This window comes from Mesoplodon bidens (assembly GCF_964165515.1).
Source record: "Mesoplodon bidens genome assembly, chromosome: 3".
NCBI lineage: Eukaryota > Metazoa > Chordata > Mammalia > Artiodactyla > Ziphiidae > Mesoplodon > Mesoplodon bidens.
Genome location: NC_138178.1, coordinates 36,842,945 through 36,865,188, shown reverse-complemented (window position 1 = coordinate 36,865,188; position 22,244 = coordinate 36,842,945). Strand labels below are relative to the sequence as shown.

The 22,244-nt window shown below is 37.8% G+C and overlaps 1 protein-coding gene across 1 annotated transcript in view; it reads right to left on the bottom strand.

The window, feature by feature from the left end:
- IQGAP1 (IQ motif containing GTPase activating protein 1) overlaps positions 1-22,244 on the bottom strand; it is a 103,034-nt gene that overhangs the window by 48,635 nt on the left and 32,155 nt on the right. The window contains exons 3-9 of the mRNA XM_081227921.1: positions 19,114-19,270; positions 17,569-17,646; positions 12,725-12,801; positions 6,470-6,537; positions 5,247-5,360; positions 4,504-4,682; positions 3,682-3,766 (exon numbers count right to left, since the gene is read on the bottom strand). Of these exons, the coding sequence (XP_081084047.1) occupies positions 3,682-3,766; positions 4,504-4,682; positions 5,247-5,360; positions 6,470-6,537; positions 12,725-12,801; positions 17,569-17,646; positions 19,114-19,270 (758 nt within the window). The remainder of the gene's footprint in view (positions 1-3,681; positions 3,767-4,503; positions 4,683-5,246; positions 5,361-6,469; positions 6,538-12,724; positions 12,802-17,568; positions 17,647-19,113; positions 19,271-22,244) is intronic.

The following is a 22,244-nucleotide window of genomic DNA, read 5'->3' as shown; positions in this document are numbered from 1 at the left end:
TCAATATTCTCTACTTCTAGTCACAGAACCTGACGTCACACAAGGGCTTTATTATCCGACAGTAAAAATGCAGATTTTCCTTCATCTGGAAATGATAACAAAGATACCCTCCTCATAAGATTAAATGAAATCATATACCTGAAAGTACTTTTACATTGTAAAATAAATAAGGTATTATTAAGTTGAAAGTCAAAATATCGTATTTTCTGATTTCAGAAATGACAGCCACTGGAAAATCATAATTATTGTATTATTTTCAGCTTTCCTATTTTAGAAGAGAATATAGAGTCCTCCCTCCCATGTCCCACCCAGGAATGACCATCTGATTTTTACCACCAAAGTAGTAGTAAAAAAAAAAAAGTCAATAATAAAATACTAAAAATCAAAATATTGGGGGCATAGCAGTACTTATCAATTTTAACTGTTTTCATTAGTAAAGAAACAAAAAGAAAATTAATGTAAGCTCTTATAAAGAAACAAAACAATGCAAGAGAAAACAAAGTCTCAAACTAGAACTAAAAAATAACACCAAGAGGTGAAAGGATGAAAAGGTTAGATTCCTATGAGACAGTTTCCTTCTTCCCAACATTCCCCTGCAATTCAGCTCGCTGATCACCACACGGAGGAGGTGAGCAGCTCCTTGAATCATGGCTGCAGGTCTATGTGGCCATTAGCCAACTAAACAAGCATTTTTCAACAACACAGACCGTGCACCTGCTGCAAACACAGCCATGAACAAAGCAGACAGGTTATCTCCATCCTCAGGGAGCTTTTGTAATAGTGGGGGACAGAAAACAAAAGCAATATAGGTAACAACCAGGTTTCCTCTACGTATGCAATGCAGAATCTCAGACTATCCATCTGCAAAGGCATCTAGTCAATTATGCTTTTACTAGAAATGTAAACTTACTACATAAATATGTAAATATTTAAATGAACATTTACTAATACTATAAAGTTTATAACATTATTTAAACACTTTCTCTCACTATGCTTTAATTACCTAACTCTAATTTTCCTTATCCTACTTAACAAAAAATAAAAACTTTTTCTCATTTTTAACTATCTGGCCTGCAGCTTTCTTCTGGGGCAGCATGAATGGCTTCTCAAGCCCTAGGGAAAGAATCTTATCTATTATTACATTAAGATGATTCCCGGGACCTAAAGTCCCTCTATCTTCCTACCATACAACTTTCCCTTGTCTCAGACTTTCTCTACTATTAGGAAAAGCTTGTCCCCCTGTGGGGAATTCTGCCTTATCCTCACCTTCTTACCTACCCTAAGAATCCCAGTGAAGGTTCAGATACAAACCTCGAGGAAAAGTCATCATTCTTTTCTTTATTCTATGACTGTACTTCACACACCTTTGGTTGTCTTGAAATTACTCACTGTATTGTTCTAACCAAGTTGCCCTGAAATGATACATTTGACTATTTACCTTCCTCACTATACTGAAAGCTGTTTGAGGGAATTTTTACTATTTTGCTCCTCTGACCACGTGAGAACAATATGCATGGAACACTTTAGAAATATATACATATGTTTCTCTCCTTATAAGTTTATAACGGACTCTAATATAATTAGCCAGGTAGAGCTATAAGGCTATAAAATCCCAGACAACATGGTAGAGAAAAAATCCCTTAGTAAATAAGAGTATTTTACACGGTGTATGCAGCAGGAAATGTGCTGGACTTTCTTCTCACACAGAGAACTAACTACAAGGGCATTCTGGTTTATACTTGCTGACGTAAGTAGTATTCATACAGATACAGCACAACAAATCACCCATACGTGAATGGAACTATTACTCTGTTCAGAAAGCTATTATCCTAAATGAGCCAGAATGGAACCGAATACAAAGACTCCTGGTCAGGATTTAGAACTCCCTATCATACGGAGTTGGTAAAATCTTATAAATTCTCTCCAGTTATTCAGAGTATTAGTTCAAGTGAGAAATTAGGATCTCCAAAGGAACAAAGAGGACACTGATTACTATTACATTATTATCTTGATCAAGATAAGATCAAGTCTGGTTGAATCAAGCAAGGTTTTTTAGTTCTTTTGGTGAGTCTAACCCTATGCTAGGAATTATGAGGATTTGAAAAGAAGCAGAACTCAGAAGTAAACTCTACTTTAAGTTTATAAATATGTCAGAAACAAAAAGCAAGCAATTAAGACAATATATAATTAAAAACAATTTTGTGTGGTTTAGCATATAAATGCTGTAGGAGATTTGAAAGGCAAGTATATTGTGAGCTAGGATGAGCACTGAGGTGAGAACTGAGCTGAATCTTGAATGATGGGTATAATTTGGATTAAGTAAGAGATGAGGCATGAGGGCATTACAATGGCGAGATTACATGATTAACAAAAGTGATAATAATATTGTTTACTGAGTGCTTACTAAATACCAGGCAATTTACATACATCATCTCATCATTCATATAATGATTCTATGCCACACGTACCCAATTCCCACAGCTATTAATACAAGGGCAAGAGATCAAATCCCAGTTCTGAACAACTCCAGAGCCATTTTTCATGAGTCATGAAATAAACACAATGAATAGGGGAGACAATTAGGCACATGAGTTTCTATAGAGAGTGATATGCATAAAATACTACATAAAGAACTCCACCAGGCTAGGGATCTGCCTTTTGTCTGGCAAGTAATAAGGAACTAACGCAGGTTCTTTTGAAGAAGAGTAACAAAATGAAAATGACACTTTCAAGAAATTAGTTTTTCAAAAGTGTGTAACATACACAAAAATCAATATGAACAGTATAATCTCATTTTTGATTAAATATATGTTTTGAAGGATATGTTAAAAATATCAAGAGTGGTTATCCTAGGTGATGGGGTCTAATTTTTTGTTTCTTGTTTATTTCTGGATAACTTGTATTACTCTTTAAAGGAAAAACAAAACTATATAGGAAAATAGGGACTTCCCTGGTAGTGCAGTGATTAAGAATCTGCCTACCAATGCAGGGGACACGGGTTCGATCCCTGGTCCGGGAAGATCCCACATGCTGCGGAGCAACTAAGCCAGTGCACCACAACTACTGAGCCTGCGCTCTAGAGCCTGCGAGCCACAACTAGTGAGCCCGCACGCCACAACTACTGAAGCTCGCGCACTCTAGGGCCTGCATGCCGCAACTACTAAGCCCGTGTGCTGCAACTACTGAAGCCCATATGCCTAGAGCCCATGCTCTGCAATAAGAGAAGCCACCGCAATGAGAAGCCCATGCACTGCAACAAAGAGTAGCCCTGCTCACTGCAACTATAGAAAGCCCATGAGCAGCAACGAAGACCCAACGCAGCCAAAAATAAATTGTTTTTTTTAATTTAAAAATAAATAAATAAAAACAGGAAAATGAAATCCCTATTCAGATTTAAGTGTCTAACACAGGGTGAAAGAGTGAAACTGTAGCCAAAAAATCCAGTCTGTAAGTTACAACAGATGAGTAGACGGAGGAGTGGGGGCCTGTCTGAGGACAATGGTAGCCCAAAGAGAAGATGTATGAACACAAAAGACAGTAAATCAGCAACAGTTCCTAAGCAAACCCATGAATATCTGAAATAAACAAACTTAAACCATGCCATAGGTCCAAGAAGAGATCAACAGCTGCCACATTATTTTGTAACATTCTTTTAGGTGCCTGATGTGGGGACATACTTACTGTTGACTTTATTTATATTGCCTTGAATTTCAGCTTGAGTGAGCAGCTCCTCATAAACGTCCCTTTCTCTCTCAGAGCTTTCTGTCTGAAGATGAGTAAGAAAGTGTAACTAAATTAGCTCAGGTCTCTAAGAAGACCACAGAAATATATTTGTGCTCCTCCCCCACCATTACAGAACCAACAGCAAGTAAGGGTGTGGCTTAAAATCCTTAATAAAGAACAGAGCAGAATGCTACACAACTGTAACTAAACACAAAACTAAACATAACTAAACATAAAAAGCAGATCCACTTGTAAATAACAAGCCCAGGGGTTCTTCCAGAGTCAGGCAAGAGAAGGAAGCACTGGTGAACCCTGCCCTGCTCACTTGTGAGTCTGCATCCTTGCCTCAGACCTGAGCAGAACAGGTACATCCAGGGACTAGATCACAGAACCTGTCACTGGTTTGCACAAAACTCAAGAAGGAAGTAGAAGTAAAATAGAATCTAATACCAAAAGACTACATACTGGGTAACTCCATTTCATTTATATAGAATTCTAAAAAAATAAACTAAAGTGATCGAAAACAGACTGGTAGTTGCTGGGGTCAGGGGCGGGGAGTATGAGGAGGTACAGACTGACTGCGAAGGGGAGACATGGGAACTTTTGGGGTGGTTACACATCCATATACATTTGTCAAAACCCATCAAACTGTACACTTTAAACAGTTGAATTTTATTATATGTAAATTAATACCTCGATAAAACTGATTTTTAAAACGGAGTCATATCAAACAGTGAAAGAATATAAATCAGTTAGAAAGAACAAATGTTCCATTTTTACCCTGTTTTTAGCATTTGTCATTTTGTCCTGCTTGGCCTGGTAAAGTACATCCTGGTAAGTGGAAGCCAAGGGCTCTTCAAGGTTCACAAGCATGGCATTGGGATTTTTCAAAGCTGCAAACGTGTCAGCTGGAATTCTATGGTCAATAGCTTCATTAATGGCAATAACGGCAGCATGTACTAAAAAGAAAAAAATTCAAAACATAGAACACTGAGGTTATACAAAGTAAAGGATATACGTTACACATTCAAACATTGCAACCCCCTATCACAGAAAGAGGCTCCTTTTCATAGATGGAGGGGTTAGAGGACTCCCCAGATCTTTAAGCCCAGTCTTTTTCCTCTGATGCACAAACCCACAGCTCTGCCTGTGATCCATGTCTGGAATGCTGAATCTGAAATCTTAACAGGGAAATATTCATAAGAGACTCTGAAAGGAGCCTTTGAGCATTTGTTATGGAAATGTTCACCTTAATCATCACGTAAACACCATCAGAAAATAAGAAACTCCAAAAGGCACCGAAATGTAGAATTCATTTTCTAGTGCTTTTATTTTAATCAAAATCACTCACTTATTTCCAAATAATGATAGCATAGATAACTGTATAGCAGTGTTTAAATCTATATCTACTGACCTAAACTTGCTAGCAAAATTCCTAATGTCTAAGACCATCATTATAGTATTAATCATTAAAAGTAGTAGCAACAACCCCATTTGAACCCACAAAATTTCTCTCTTCTTACATGCGGCTTCATCCACTGACAGTTCATTAGCCAGAATGCCCCCGATCTTGCTAAAGGCAGGCATCTGGATCCCATACTTCTCCAGTTCAATCTTCATGTTGTTGATTTCTTCTTCTACAGGGAAAAATTAAGACCCAAACAAGCGAGTTAAGCACCTTTCCATAACATAGAAAAGGAAACAGATTCCTCAACTACAAAATGTATTGGATAAAATGACATCTACCTCTTAGGATTGTTAGAAGGATTTAAATAAGATAATATATGGAAAGCACTTAACATGATACCCGGTACATAACATGCACTCAATAGACACAGTATTATTAGTATTATCAAGAGCATCAGAAATAACTATAACATGAGACTGGCTCTATAGAAATTAGTTCTCCCAAACTGCTACTTATGGCATTCCCTATAATGAACTTACGAATGGAGCAGCTTTAAAGGCAGCTTGAACAAGAAGTGAATCACAAGCCAGTTATCTGTCTTTACAATCCAAATCACTAGCTACTATCTCACAATTTTGTTTCTAAGGCAGAAAGCCAAATGATAAAGAAAACAACATGTAAGGTTTTGCCCTTGCCCCAAGTCTGGGGAAAAACTTCCCTGGAAGGAAAAATATCACAGATAAAAGTTTTATTTACAATTTTTAAAACTCCCTGGCCTACAAAATAATCACCGGTTCAAAAGATTTGAATCTATCTTACCCCTAACCAATATTACCATTGTTCTTTTTCTCCCCAAGCCCCCATCTCTTCAAGCATCTGACTCTAGCAAACACCCACCCAAATAAGCTAAAGTTTTAAAATTAGTAAATTGTCATCTTTGTATCATCTCGCTCCCCTTCCTTTGCCTACAACTGGTGCTCACTGGAAGGGAAGGGGCAAGACTGTTATAAAGATTTTTCACTGTACATGAACCTTTAATGTTACATGTTAATATTATATTATTTTTTACATACTATATGTTAATATTCTTTCTAATTTACACATAAGAAAACTGAGAATTATCAATCATACCCATGTCATAACTGAGAGAACAGAGCTTGAAATTCCAAGTTTAGTGGAAGAAGAGGAGAAGCAGGAGAAGCAGGTTACTCATGCTTTTTTAAAATCTCTGTTGGCACAGTGTTTTTAAAGCCGTATGTCTTTAAGATTTGCACTGTTGACTCTCCAGGCTATTTCCACATAAATCAAGCACTTCCTGCCAAGTTTGTAACTTCTTACCTGTGAAGTCAACCTTTCCATATAGGTCTTGAATCTGAGGAGCCAGGCCTAGTTTGAACAGGTACAAACTAGAAGACATAATATGCAAAAGAGTCAGGCCTCCCAGATGAACCTCCCTGCTGCTCTAAGTTCAAAGGGGAAAATCAGCATAAAGAACAGAAACACTCTGAACACAGAGACTCCCAGTACTCTACCATATTCCACTTTGCAGTTACAACACCTTACCTCAGAGCCTTTTTTTAGTTTTACATAACAAAGGAGGTCCTTAAAAAGTCACATAATGTAATGCAAAAAGCACTGGACTGGGAATCAGCAGATGCAAGTTTAAGTCCCAGCTCCAGCACAAATCCAATGTGTGATTAGATGTTAATATAAATGTTAACATAATGAATGTAAGTGAAGTCTCTTCACTGTTTACCTTCCTGTGATCAATAAGTTTTAAGTAACAAGACATTTTAGAAAAGTCTCATAAAAATGATTCAGACAGCAAATCTTACTTAAGCTGAATTCATATTACTGCTGGAAAAGTTTAATTCAGGTACTTTAAGAGTTTTAAATAAAGTATATATTATAAATCTTTACTCTTTAAATAAAAATCTCCTACACTCTAAGCTCCATGAAGGTAGGGACAATGAAAGTCTTATTTACCAATGCCTACCCAGAGCCTGGCATATATTAATAAATATTAATCAATATTTCACAGATGGATGGAAGTCCGTAAACATGAGTTAGATTAACTGGATTCTAAGGCTCTAGCAGGTCAGAATCAATAAATTAGAAGAGATCAGAAAGGGGACTTCCCTGGTGGCGCGGTGGTTAAGAATCCGCCTGCCAACGCAGGAGACACGGGTTCGAGCCCTGGTCCGGGAAGATCCCACATGCCATGAAGCAACTAAGCCTTTGCATCACAACTACTGAGCCTGCGTTCTAGAGCCCGCGAGGCACAACTACTAAGCCCGCGTGCCACAACTACTGAAACCCACATGCCTAGAGCCCGTGCTCCGCAACAAGAGAAGCCACTGCAATGAGAAGCCCACGCACTGCAATGAAGAGTAGTCCTGGCTCAATGCAATTAGAGAAAGCCCGAGCACAGCAACGAAGATGCAACAGAGACCCAATGCAGCCATAAATAAATAAATAAATAAATAAATAAATAAATAAATAAATAATTTATTTATTTATTTAAAAAAAGAAAAAGAAGAAGAAATCAGAAGGGCACTCCACAGGGATTAATGTGAGCAAGACATTGACAGCCTATCAATAAGGGAGGAAATAAAAAAATACCTAAGAAATAAATAACAGAAACTCAATAGAGCAGTCTACAGTTTTTGCAGATAACCTATAATTAGGTTATCCAAATACAAATATGTATTATCCAAATATTATCCAAATACAAATATGTATCATGCATATTGCATTCACAGAACTGATCAGAACCCAAACTGCATATAATAAACCCAAATGCATAATCTAAAAAAAAAAAATCAAGTGTTCTAAAAATACATTAGAATATATACATCCACAATAACTAATCACTTTCTCAGATAAGTGCAAATATAAATCATATGTATATGATTAAGGGCTTTTCTTTAGAATAAAATGCTCAAGATGGAAATACATGAAGCTCCTCTCTGCAAAGATTTTACATCTATTCAATAAAGTTTCCAAAGCCAAACAGTTAATAACTTTCTATACACGTTTTACCTTATATACTTTCCCCACACAACGTTCCATCTGCATTCTAAATTAGTAGAAATATTTTTCTCCAGAAATTTCTTCCTCTTTTATTCCTACTTTAAAACAAGAAAGTGTCTGCCACACTTTAACAAAAGCTTGGGCATGTCACTTTCACAGGCCCAAAAACAGTGAGTTAGCTTTTAATGTCTTTCAACAGTAAATTAAAAGTGTTACAATGATATCACTAGCTTCTACAAAAAGTAGAGGAGTGGTAAGCAGAAAGCAGATGGGCATCATCTCTCTTTTATCTCATTTTAATTATTAGGAATATTTTAAGGATATGCTGGAGTTTTAAATGGAATCATAATGGCCACTTGGATCCTCTTATCCAGAAGCCAAAGTATTTAACCTCACAGCTAAAACTTAAAACTCCTAACAATAAACACCACTTTCAATCTTTGTTCCTAGTCTCCTATGTCTGCTTACAAATAAGCTGTTAGGTACCTATAATAGTCAGCCTGTAATTGAGCTCAGATTTCTTTTTCTTTCTTTTTTTTTTTTTTTCCTATCTAAGATATACTTTATAGCAATGAGGAAAAGGAGGTTGTGTTAGCCTATCTGGATTCCAATTACTGTTACTGATTGTAGAGTAACCTATGAAAGAAATCACTATGCTAACCTCAAAGATTACTAATAAATATCCTTAAACACAGCAGTTGATTAGGAAACAGAATCTAGTACAGGCCCACGTCCCTTACCTAAATTCTTTGGGCCAAATATTAACTTAGGATTTCTCAGATATTATTAAAGTTTTACAGTGTAAACAGCATTATAAAACACCCCCAACAAGACTTGGGGAAACACCCCTAACCAAATACATTACTTTTCTGCAGAGAGACATATGAATAATCATATTAAGTAGATAAACATTCTAAGTAATCTCAATTAATACTGATCAGATCTTGCCAACAAAGGAGTTTGAACTAAACCAAAACTCATTTTTCAGATCTTTCAGCATGTTTTTTTGAATTTAGGATAAAGGATTATGGGCCAATTTAATCCCAAAATCAGTTCTTAGAAAGATAAAGCATCAGAGGAAATGGAAAGGAAGTATACAAATATATTTGAAATAATGGAGAATAAGGGTCTTATCTGAGAGTGGAATGTAATCTACAAGAGTAATTTAGTCTGACTAAAGTAAAGTCACTATCTCTGGAATAATGCCAGTCAAGACTGAGGGAGAATAAAAAAAGATGGCAGGAAGGGAGAAAACAAGGAGATAATGCTTCTCTATCACTGTTGATCCAAAAGGGAAACAGTGCCTCACCCAATACAGGTAAGTGAAGTGAGGAACCTGCCTTGAACACTGTTGTGTAAAGGTAAAGAAGAGGCTCAAGCAGTTACCAACACTTCCTACATACCCTTCAGGAAAAACACTGTAAGGGAGAAAAGAAATCATAAATCACCAACCAGAACACACTGCTGTGTATATACTTTCTAAGCACGAACTGCATATTGAACAGAAATGGAAAACAGTAGCAGGCTTCCTCCCTTTCTCATTCTGACTCCAACATTAGAAAGGCACAGTTAATTCTTCAATCTCTCTTCAGAGAATTTGAGGGCCTGGGACTCAGGTTACATTGCAGAGAGTAGTGGCTACAGAACTAGCAGAGAGGAATTATGCCAGCTTAGCTGCTGTGCCTGCCAAGTTCAGATATCCACTGTAGGTACAGCCTTCACAAGGTTATCAACATAGACAGACTTCACAGAACACTAAGCCAATCACAATACTCAGAATTAAGCTGATTTGGGCTCAGACATATGCACCTGAAATTGCTACATTCTGAAAATTCTCCAATATATCACCTATTCCTAAACAATTTTTTAAAATTCTCATTTTATCATTGTTTGTCCAATGTTATGCTATGTACCTTGGAGGGGGAAAAAGAGTAAGGCATGACTTCTGTCCCTAAGATGCTAATAAATGTAACAGGGAGAAAAGATATGAAAGAAGCAATATATAACAAACAAACAACAAAACAAAACACATACACACACACACAAAACTAAACCAAAAAAAAAAAAAAAAGAACCCCAGAGGTTTAGAAAAAGGAATGAGCTGAGGTCATTTGAGAAACTTCACCAAGAATGTGGGAACTGAGCTAAAACTTGATTGGATAAGCAGAGACAAACATGAAGAGCCCTTTGATAAAGACAAAGTACCATTTCCTTTTTCATTTATAGGACAGAAAGTACCCCCTTGAGCTGGGGGAGGGAGAGGGAGATTTGTTATAAGGTATAATTTTGACACACATTTATTGTGATTATATGCTAGGCATCTAAGTGTTGATACTACAGACACATGGATAAAGAACAATGGAAATACTTCTTGTCTCTAAGGAATCCACAGGAAAGCAAGGTATAAGAACAAACAGTAACCAGAGTACAATGTAACGAGCACTATGCTTGGAGTAAGAGGAGTGTTATAAAATGCTAAAGGAGCACAAAGATGGTAAGTAGCCAATTCTGCCCGAGAGGGAAAAAGTAAGAGAACATATTAATGGTAGCATTCTGAGGTGGCACCTGGAGAAGAGCATACGTTAAACCAAGGAGAAAAGGCATTTCAGGGCTTCCCTGGTGGCGCAGTGGTTAAGAATCCGCCTGCCAATGCAGGGGACACGGGTTCGAGCCCTGGTCCACGAAGATCCCACATGCTGCAGAGCAGCTGAGCCCGTGCACCACAACTACTGAGCCTGCGCTCTAGAGCCTGCATGCCACAACTACTGAAGCCCAAGCACCTAGAGCCCGTGCTCCGCAACGAGAAGCCTGTGCGCCGCAACGAAGAGTAGCCCCCGCCCGCCACAACTAGAGAAAGCCCGTGCACAGCAACGAAAACCCAACGCAGCCAAAAATTAATTAATTAATTAATTAATTTTTTAAAAAGGCATTTCAGGCACAGGAAACAGCAAAACCAGAGGCAAGAGTACATAGCCTGTTTGTTGAAAATACTAGAACATAGGTACACAGGAGAGAATGGCTGGAGGTGAGGCTAGAAAGGAAGCATCAAAATATTTTATGAAGCCTCTGATACTATTAGGGCTGTTTTGGAAAAGACAGCTCTGACAGCACCATGGCAGAAGGATCAGAAGGGAGAGAACCTAGTGAGGGAACCCTCTAAGGAGGTTAATGAATTCATTAGTCCACACAAGAGATCTATTAGTCCTCAGTTATATTCTCTCTTTTATGGGTTTCACACTGATGCCAGTGATACCAAGGATCTGGCAAACATTTGATCCAGAAACGGGAGACAATAGGTTTCTTGTGGGTCAATATTATACATACATTCATACATATAATTAACATTTATTAAGTACACACACAGGATACTATATAAGAAGAGCAGCCCAAGAAAAAAATCTCATCCTCATGTCCCTTCTCATACTTACTTCTATCATCTTCTGCTTTAGGCCTACGGCCATCAAGTAAATTTGCACCACTCTGAAATACTATACTACTAGCACCTACACCTCTCCCATCCCATCCTTCATCCAGACATATCACCTCTTCCCTCCAGTTTAGTACTTCGTTCATTCTAAGAGCTGAGGACCTGAAATTAAGTCATCTTCCAAATTTACTACGAAGCTGTGATAAAAATTATACCTTGTTTCAGTTCCTATTTATTACATTTGCATTGACAAAAAATTATTTAATGAACAAATGACTTGTCAAGGTCCTAGATAACTTAATAAATTATCAATCAACCATTTGATATTTGCTGGTATTATATGAAGATGTTGCCAAAATTTAACTGTACTACCAAAGAGTATCAAGACACAGTGTATTTAGTAAATCAGTTTATCAGCTTGAAACAAAGTGAGAAACAATAGAAGTTTTCAAATGTATGTAGTTTTTATAATTTTTAAGAGACTGTAATTTAAAAGAAAGGGACTACATCTCAAGAGAAATGCATAGTTCACTGAAACACTAGATCAATAATGAAAGATATTATGTTTTTAGAGCAAAATTTTTTGTTATTATAGGAATAAATAAATCCTTTCTCCCTAGAAAAACACAGCTGTTTCTCACCATTTTGTTAAGATCATAGTGCTCTATTCTATTTGAAAATTCTGAAGCAAATGCAAAAACTTTTTCATCATACCCTGGACAACAAGCTACACACTCAATTCAGATGTGACTCCTAAACTGCTTTTTTTTTTTTTTAAATTGAGATATGACTGACATATTATATTAGTTTCAGGTGTACAGCATAATGATATGATCACCATAGTAAGTCCAGTTAACTTCCATCACCACACATAGTTACAAATTATTTTTCTTGTGATGAGAACTTTTAAGATCTACTCTCTTAGCCACTTTCAAATACATAATACAGTATCATTAACTGTAGTCACCATGCTGTACATTACATCCCCAGGACTTATCTATTTCATAACTGAAAGTTTGTACCTTTTGACCACCTTCACCCATTTCGCCTACTCCCACATCCCCGCCTCTGGCAACTACCAATCTATTCTCTGTATCTATATACTGCTTATTCTACCAAGAAAATCTGATTACCTAAGTGCATGGATACAGTAGATACATCTTGGCATGTTCTTTCGATCATAGATGTCTGTAGTTTCCGGATAAAAAATCTAAAGAGAAATAAAAGAAGCAGTGTAAGGCATCCATCCACTAGAGTTCATTTAATCATTCACCAATCATGAATAATACAAGTAAAACTTCGGACAATTAGAAAACATTGTCAGCATTCGGCAAATAACCTCATTAGGGTGAACAGACATTTCATTATAAGTAATGTAAGGAACAAAATGCTACAATACACAGTGAAAAGCACTACTTGGAAAAGACTTATTTGGGTCAACCCACTGAATTTTACTAAGTATGTGAGAGTGAGTTACTTACTGCAGACACAGACATGGGCAAACAAAACTCAAGTTCCAGTCCAGCTTAAATCAGTGGCAAGTGTATGAGGCTCTGAAGGATTGCAATCTTCTTAGTTGCTATCTAGCAGGCCTAGATTGAGTAATAATAGCTCAACAATGAACATTTACTAAGTGCTTCAGTATGTGTAAAATCACTACATTTAGACATTGAAAAAACTACAAAATATTAAAATGTGTTATAATGCTTGGGGGAAGTAGAAAGATACACAGATAAAGTAGGTAGAATAGAGGATGTATATGGGAATGAGAGAGATGGAGAGTTTTCCTTGGTAGCATGTACCACAATTAATCAACTATGTGTGTTGAAATTATCTGTTTGACTCCTCCAAGCCACATGAAGGCAAGGACTAGGTCTATGTTGTTCACTGCTGTATCTTCAATGCTAAGCCCAGAGTCAAGGTCATGGAGGGAGCTCTCTATGTTTGATGAATTAACAAATGAGGTAGGATAGGAACAGAGTAGGTTTAGATGGAGAATAACCTTGAATTTCAAGACCTTTTCTCATGGTAATATGGTACCGTACAACTCAATCTGTAATTTAGAGGAAACAAGGGATAACAGTGGATTAGAGAAGTGAGACTGGATTATGAAGCGATTAGAGGAATCTGGATGAGCAATAAAAGGCAGTGAGAAGAGTACCACAGCCCTTTGTATCTAACTCTATTATAGCACTTAACACATTGTGTTTAATTACTTGTTTTTATGCTTGTTTTCCCCCACAATACCTATTGCTCCCGATGAGGAAGAACTGTGCACCCCCAAGAGAAATGGGGGTCTTTTTAGATAATTTTTCAAACTTCCCATGCTCATTTCCTAAGATTGAAATGTCTTCTCCTGAATGGTGAAAATCATGGTCAAAGTCAGTCACCCTCCGAAAAACAGTACAGAATACATTTTAGAAAGTAATAGAAAGAAAATAAGGTTGGGAGGGAGGATAGAGGCAGATTATGAGGACCTTGAAAGTCAGACAAGTTTGAACTTGATATTCAGGCTTTAGAGAAGTCCTAGCTTTGGAGCCAAGGCTAAAAACAGCCTCAGGAAGATCTGACTGGAGACAAGACACAGGATACACTGAATAGTGAAGAGATTGAAGCTGAGAAAGCAGGCTGGGAGGTTGTTTCAACAGATAAAAGAGACATTGCAAATAACTGAGGAAGGCTTGGGGAATGACTGCATTTAGGAGTCCAAGGTAAATCTAAGGTTTTGAGACTGGATGACTGGGAACATGATGACATGGTACCATTTATGCAGAGGAGAGGAGGTTCACTTGGGGGAAAAGGTAGGTTTAGTTTTACATATGAGAAACTCTAGGAGATAGAAAGCTATCCAAGGGGAAATGTCCAGCAGCCAATTGAAGAAACTGTGTTTATCTTATAGCAAAGAGTCTTCAAAACAACTGAAACCATGAGAATGAGAGAATGTAGCTAAAATAAGAATTGCATCTTAAGGAATGCCCACCACTAGGATATAGAAGGCAGAATAATTGAAGAAAACAGAGGACTATTAGGCAGATTAAAAACAATTTTAAAAATCAAACAACAAACTGTTTCATGTAGGAGTTGGCCAAGAGCACGAATTATAATAGTCAAATGGATAAAAACCAAAAAATTATCATATTAAGTCTCTGTAATTTGTATGTACCATATAAAGAGATTAGGGAAGATATCCCAATAAACACTACTATTGTCAATTATCAATCACATGTTATATTATGAGCAAAAACACATTTTTAGGCTAAGTATCTTTAGTCTACATTACTCAGAAGTCTTCTGGACTTAAATCATATAGAGCAGACATTTCAAGGGTAATAGCCATAATAATCCTATTGTTCCTGACAGCCTCAACAGTTTGTTGAGATTGTGGTCCAGGACAATGCACTACTGTTAGTAAACAAAAAAGGTAATAAAATTGAATTATTAAAAAGGCATTTTGTAGTAACAGTACTATTAGCAATAGCAAATATTAACAAAGCTCTTAGTACCATTCAAAAGAGGTTAAATTGTTATTGCCCATTGGGCATACTATATAAAAAACAGGAACAGGAAGTTACAGGTGCATAGAAAGGCCAAGTAGCTGTAAGAACTTGACGTATTGCATTTCCTGACATTTGTGGGGCTTAATTCTCAAACATACCAGTGCAAGGAAGAGAACTTCAGCACTTTGCTCTGAATAAAAGAGGACACAAGCTAGTCTTCTGCAAAGACTTAGCTCTGAATTTACTCAGTTCAACAGGTATGTATGCAACAGTGAGCTGAGCACTCTGCTAAATGCCAAGTGTTCATTTCCAAGTGGTTTCAGCGACTTTCTGATACTCCACATCTCATTTCTTTTTAATCTTTCTTTGGTTACAGAAATTTAGACTCCACAGAAACGTATAAAGAAAATAAAAACCACCCTTTAACCCCATCACACAGAAATGAAAACTATTTCTCCCTGCAGATTTTTCCCAAGAATACTCACTTTATTTTTAGACAAAAATAGTGATCTCATCTTAGGCAGAACACAAGCTCTTATAATCGTAGCCTGTTTTTTTTTTTTTCATTTAACACATCACGGTTATATATATATAGATTGACATCATCCTTTTCAATGGCAGCACTAGTATTTGACTGGCTGTAACACAATTAATACCCTGAGTAAAGGAATATGTGGTTTGCTATCATTTTTTTCTATCATATGCAATGCTGAAAAATCCTTACATATACATTTTTTGTGCTTGTCTAATTTTTTCTTTCTTTTTTTGAGCCGGTGGGGTGGGAGTGGGGATAAATTCCTAGAAGTAGAATTCTTAGGTCAGAGGACAGGGAAAAGCTGTCCATGCCTCTAACAGTGACACTTGTATCAGGGCCTCTACGGATTCAAGGTAGGACTAGGTAGCTAGATGTATGATCAGGCCACCCAAGATGGCTATTCTCCTGCTCTCTGTACATCTCCTACTCAACCAGTCCCTGCTTCACCTATACCCTACTCATATGGCTGACATTTCCTCTTAATTATACAGCCTAATCAGTAAATGTTAGTGATCTTTAGATCAGAATGGCTCCACTATGATAGTTTATCAAAGGGAAGAACTCTGCCCAAGGGGCTATGAGGGACATGCCCCTCTGCTGCTTTCCCTGGTAACTAACTGATGAGCCAAACTGACGTCAATTCCCCCATAACTGGTAAACTCCTCCTCCCCCTCATCCCCACCCCCAGTAGCAAAGACTGCTGCCGTGTTCTGCCTACTGCCTGCTGTCCACGGTAGGGTGTCACTCCAGAGCCTTGATTCGGACAGCTGAGATCCCCTATCTAATAAACCAGTGATGTCTCTGTTGCTGTCTCCGGGCTCTTCCCTCATTCTCAAGGCAACTACAAAGGCTTGCAGGCCTGCAAGGTGCAGCCCAACACTTGAGATGGCAATTTCACTAAGAGAAGCACTAAATAAACTCTTGAGCAAAATACTCAAGGATGCACACTCCCATATCAAAACTACAGCTATCATTCCAAACTCATTAAATTGTATACATTAAATATGTATGGTTTTTCTGTAATCAATTACACCTCAATAAAGCTGTCAAAAAAACAAAAACAAAAAACAAACCTACGGCCACCTCCAAAACCAGATAAAAGAAGTAAATCTCATTATACTGCCTCTACAATTTGAAATATAAAATAAACCCTTCATATTACCTACAAATTTGGTTATTCTGAAGCTGGAAGATGACATTTCTAAAATATTTCCTTATGTTTCCTAAAGTCAAACTTGAATGTAGCAACTTTGTGAATAAATAAAATCCACTGAACTGCACACTTTAAAATGGTGAATTTCATGGTGTGTGAATTTGTTTGTTTTTTGCGGGGGGGTCACATTGCTCAGCTTGCAGGATCTTAGTTCCCCAACCAGGGATTGAACCCAGGCCCTGGCAGTGAAAGTGCTGAGTCCTAACCACTGGACCACCAGGGAATTCCCTCATGGTATGTTAATTTTTTTTTTTTTTTTTTTTTTTGCGGTACGCGGGCCTCTCACTGCCGTGGCCTCTCCCGTTGAGGAGCACAGGCTCCGGACGTGCAGGCTCAGCGGCCATGGCTCACAGGCCCAGCCGCTCCGTAGCACGTGGGATCTTCCCGGACCGGGGCATGAACCCGTATCCCCTGCATCGGCAGGCATACTCTCAACCACTGCGCCACCGGGGAAGCCCTGAATTTTAATGTTTATAATTTGGTGTAGTAAAGGTAAATGACATCATAGGGAATTTCTCTAGGGTGAGGTGAAGCAGGGATGAGAAATATAGAAGAAAAAGAACAAAGCTATTTCCTAAAACAAACTGAAGTGACCCTTTAGTATTAAAATATAGATAGATAGATAGATCTATATATATATATATCGCCAAAGAATCAATTGAGAATAATTTTACAGGTAGAATGAGAACTGTTATGCCAAACAGCCAGAACTATGAATATCACATAAATTACCTTAGGCAATCCAATCTCGTCCATGGCATTCAACCACTGGATCACATTATCAGTGTGTCTAAAGTGGAGGCCAGTTGCCTGGAACAAATAAAAGACCATTAGGCACGGTTTGGCAATATTGAAGCAAATACTAAATAAATACTCTTTGTATCAATAAAAGTTTCCCTGTAAGACTTTACATGGTCCCCTTAAACTTAAGGTCTGTCTGTATCATTACACATTCTAATCCCCAAAAGCCAAATCCACATCTCAGCTCTTCTCAGTTAAGAACCATCTGGAGAATCTTCCTGTGTACAGTGTGCTCAGCAGAACATGGTCTTTGGAATTCAATTATGTTGGATTCAATTCCTGACTTGGTTATCTATTGGTGACACTGGGCAAGTCACTTCACCCTACTGATTCTGAGTTTCCCCAACTTTAACACCTACTTTGTGTTTGTTGGAAAGATTAACTGAGAAAATGTACATAAAGCACTCAGTGTGTTGTCCGGCAAGTAGAAGATACTCCCAAAATGAGGTATTTTCATACTACACATATAAACACCCCCCTCTTAACCTCTATACCTGTTGTTTTCTAGGAAGGTTTACCCTCAAGATGGTTAGAGGTGTAGGCTATTGTCTTTACTGTTGCTGGAGACTGCTCTGTCTGCCTGTTCTGCACACATTTTTTAGAGTCAGCAGAACAGCTCAGGAGGTGTCTTCAGAATAACCACTTATTTAAAACTCAGAATATAAGTCTTTGCTTTTTGATGAAGAAAAGTTTCTATTTGGGATGTTAATTTTGGCTTAAGACCTATAATTTCCTTGTTTTCCTTTTAATTTAAATATTAAAAAGCCAAACAAACAAAAAAACCAACTCTTTTGATTCTGTCTTCATCCTTAACTCATTCTGAGCTCTTGCCCAATTCTTACAGTTGACCCCTCTTACATATTTGCTCTTGGTTTTGCAATCTTCCACTATCTTCTATACTCATCCTTTTTTCAGATAAGAGCTCTTAGGAAAGCTCCCCACAGAAACTCTGTGAGCAACGGGAATTTGGTCCTTGTCAACATCCCAACTTAATTAAAGCAGTCTTCTTTTTGAGGGTCATGGGCCACAAGAATCAATCACTTATCTCAATTTTCTGAAATCGGATCACTGTCCCATTTTACCTTAAACTTTAATATCATGGGGTGATTTTCTTCCCCCAAAGTTGCTATTGCTTTCAATTTGCCAACAAATCTCAGAGCTTGGTTAAAATGAGATTTGAAGTAGTAATTCCCCTAGTTACTTCCCCTATCTTCTAAGAAATAAAAAATTCATCAAGGACCATGAAAATTTCTAGATACAAATTATTCATTAGAATTGCGCCAGAAATATGGACAGCTTAAGTTCTTTTACTACTGTATCTTGACTTTGCACTGAATTTTCTCCACTCTGCCAGGTATTTTATTTTGTTGGAACACACTTACATATATTTCTCAGTAACTCTTTCACAGGATAAAGTATGCTAAACTTCTCTCTCAAGTTTACAGAAATTTAAGCACCAAGCAAGGACGGACTCACCTTGTATCTGGTCTGCTCTCGATCATAGATCTTCTTCAGTGACACCACTTTAGGGGAGAAGAAGTTTCCTAGTTTGGCAAGATAGACCCCATTCCGAAGCCCCTCTTCCAGTTCTGTGGTGGGAGGCAGGTCTTCCCCCAGGCATGCTTCCATCCACCTGCACAGAAGGAAGGAGGACATGAGAAAAGAGAGGAAAGGTATGAACCGCTCCCCTCTTCAGAAATTTCAAGCTTAATTTCCATTCTCCTTGGAAAAGTTTAAGTTGAACATAAGCGATAGTGTTTGAAGACTCAATTTCACACACATCCTTGTTCTGGCCCAGTCAGATCTCAGAGGCAGGGAACTTAGGAAAATTCCCAAGTATAAACGCCACCCCCTTCTCCACCCTACTTTCCTCTCCTGCAGCAAGAGAGCTAGCTGGCTCCCCAGGTCCTAAATGCCCCATGAGCCTCAGCCCAGACTGTCTCCCTTACTCCTTCAGTTGCGCCTTAAGAATTCCTAAGAAAAACCTTTTGTAACTGAAGCCACCATCTCTCAACTGTTCAGAAACTTACATTTGCAGCTGAGGATCTCTTCTGGTTTGAGAATTCAGCATCCATAGTGAATTTCTAGGTTCAGATTTTAAAGTTGTTTTGGGGTTACCAAAATAGTCAATCATCTCACCTAAAATACTTAAGGAAACTCCAATGGAAGCAGTAAAAGTGAATTCTTATGTGTTTTTTTAGAGGGGAAAGGAAGTTGTAACGGAAAACTATATTGTCCCCCTCCGACACCTCTCACAAGATTTCAGGGAACCCAAGATACAACAAAGCCAAGTTTATTTGCATATATTTTCTACCAACAGAAATGTAGTTAACTAAAAAAGTCATTTAGGGCAATGGTTTTAAACTTTTTTTTGAATCACAGAATCCTTTGACTATCTAAGGAAAGCTACAGATCCTTCCCCCCAAAAATGTATACATAATTAAATTTAATATATAATTTCAGGGATTTCATTGACCCCGGTTTGAAAACCCCTAACTTATAAGTATGCTACTCAAATTTTACAAGGCTACTGTATCCCCAAATTCTTTACCATTCTTTACGAGGGTTGGGGGGGACCACTAGATGATGCCTCGTCTGTTTCCCTAGTAATAAATCTTTGGAAAGCCAAATGGGGAAAGAAAAAATCCAAAGATACAGCAAACTGAAGTAAAAGCTAGATTTACTGCCAAATGGGACAACATAAGAATGAAACATTTATAATGTTAATTGATACCTAAAGTTTAAATTAAAAGACAAATAAAACTGGAAGCCACATTTAAATATGCCATATTTTATACACACACACACCCATGAAAATTTATAAGAAAATTCTAACATACCAATAGAAAAATAGACCAAATAATATATAAATGTATTTATAATCCCATTTATGTGTGTTTCTATATAATTCTTTTTTTTTTTTTTTTTTTTTTTTTTTGTGGTACGCGGGCCTCTCACTGCTGCGGCCTCTCCCGTTGCGGAGCACAGGCTCCGGACACGCAGGCTCAGCGGCCATGGCTCACAGGCCCAGCCGCTCCACGGCATGTGGGATCTTCCCCGACCGGGGCACGAACCTGTGTCCCCTGCATTGGCAGGCGGACTCTCAACCACTGCGCCACCAGGGAAGCCCTCTATATAATTCTTTACGTTAATAAAATTGCCTGAAAAGATATACAATAGAACTTGAATTTACATACTTTTAAAATTATTAGTTTTATAATTCAGAATAAAATTTCTTGTATTAATTCTATCTTTTCAAACTGAGATTACCACTCAGAATCTTTAAAAAATAATGAGGGTATTCCCTGGAGGCCCAGTGGTTAGGACTCAGTGCTTTCACTGCCAGGGCCAGGTTCAATCTGTGGTTGGGAGCTAAGATTCTCACCAAAAAAAAAAAAAGGAAAAGCAACAATGTTCCTATTTTTCTCAAGTTCTATAGAATAGTTAACTCAACCTCACTTTCAAATCTATTCTACTTCTAAAGCAGCTAGCATACTGTCTGACACATAGTAGATACTTAAATAAATACTAGCTGGATAGATGAATGGGCCAGAGAATTTTCTGGTTATTTCCTACACCCAATGATATTAAGTTTTCTCTTCTGGCTTTTCTTTTAGGTAGTAGAACTGAAATGTCATAAGGGGAAAAAGAAGAAAGGAATGAATTTTCCAGAAGAGTTACCATAGTAACTAAATTAGATATCAATTTGTAGCAGCTACAAAATCCAAACTATGCTTCTCCTAGAGCCTAAGACCATAGGGCAATATGGAAAAGAACATAGGTCAATGGTATGGAAAATAGTTGTAGTCTAAGGACACATCTCATATAATCGTCCATCCAGTATTTTACTGCTAAAAAGAATACAGCAAACAGCTCTTGGCAATCCCTGCTCTCAGGGGACAGTCTAACTTATCTTCTCATTAACAGGGACAAACCTAGAATAAATCTTAAGCCCAAAACAGCCCTTTACCACATAAGAGTATGAAGAAAAAGTTACTTATTTTCCTCTCAAAATGGGGAAGACTGTGGATAAACAACACAGTAGTGCTTTTGGCTTGAATCAGAGCCAGCTACCAGGGCTGTTTAGGTTCTCCTCTCCTCTGAGATCACTGGATTAAAATCAGAGTAAAAGGAGAGACCACAGCCGCACCTCCCACAATCCTTTACCTTCGTCTTCTCTTGTCTAACTGCTATAAAACAGTCCTGACTGATGACAAGACTCACAAGCTTTCTATAGCAGAGTAGAATACCCTAAATATCACACAAGTGTCAGGCCTGAAGAAAAGCTACCTGTGATCTGGTGAAAAGGAATAAGCAGAGAGCGAGAGCTAGAGGAAACAGGCAAAGCACAGAAGTGTCTCTAAACAACCCCCGCAAGCCCAGAACTGCCCTCCAGTTCCCTGTGTGGCTCACCCTCCATTCTAAGCTCTGCTCCACAGCAGAGAATCACCTGGTTTGTTTATAAGAATAAAGTTAGTTAAATTAGGACCAAACTGCTTTGAAAAATTAACAGCATTAAGTAGGGTGCTATATTACTAGATTCTTAATCTTAGCATCAGTTTGGATTCTACTATAATTCTGAGAAGATGCAACAAATTCTCCTGTTC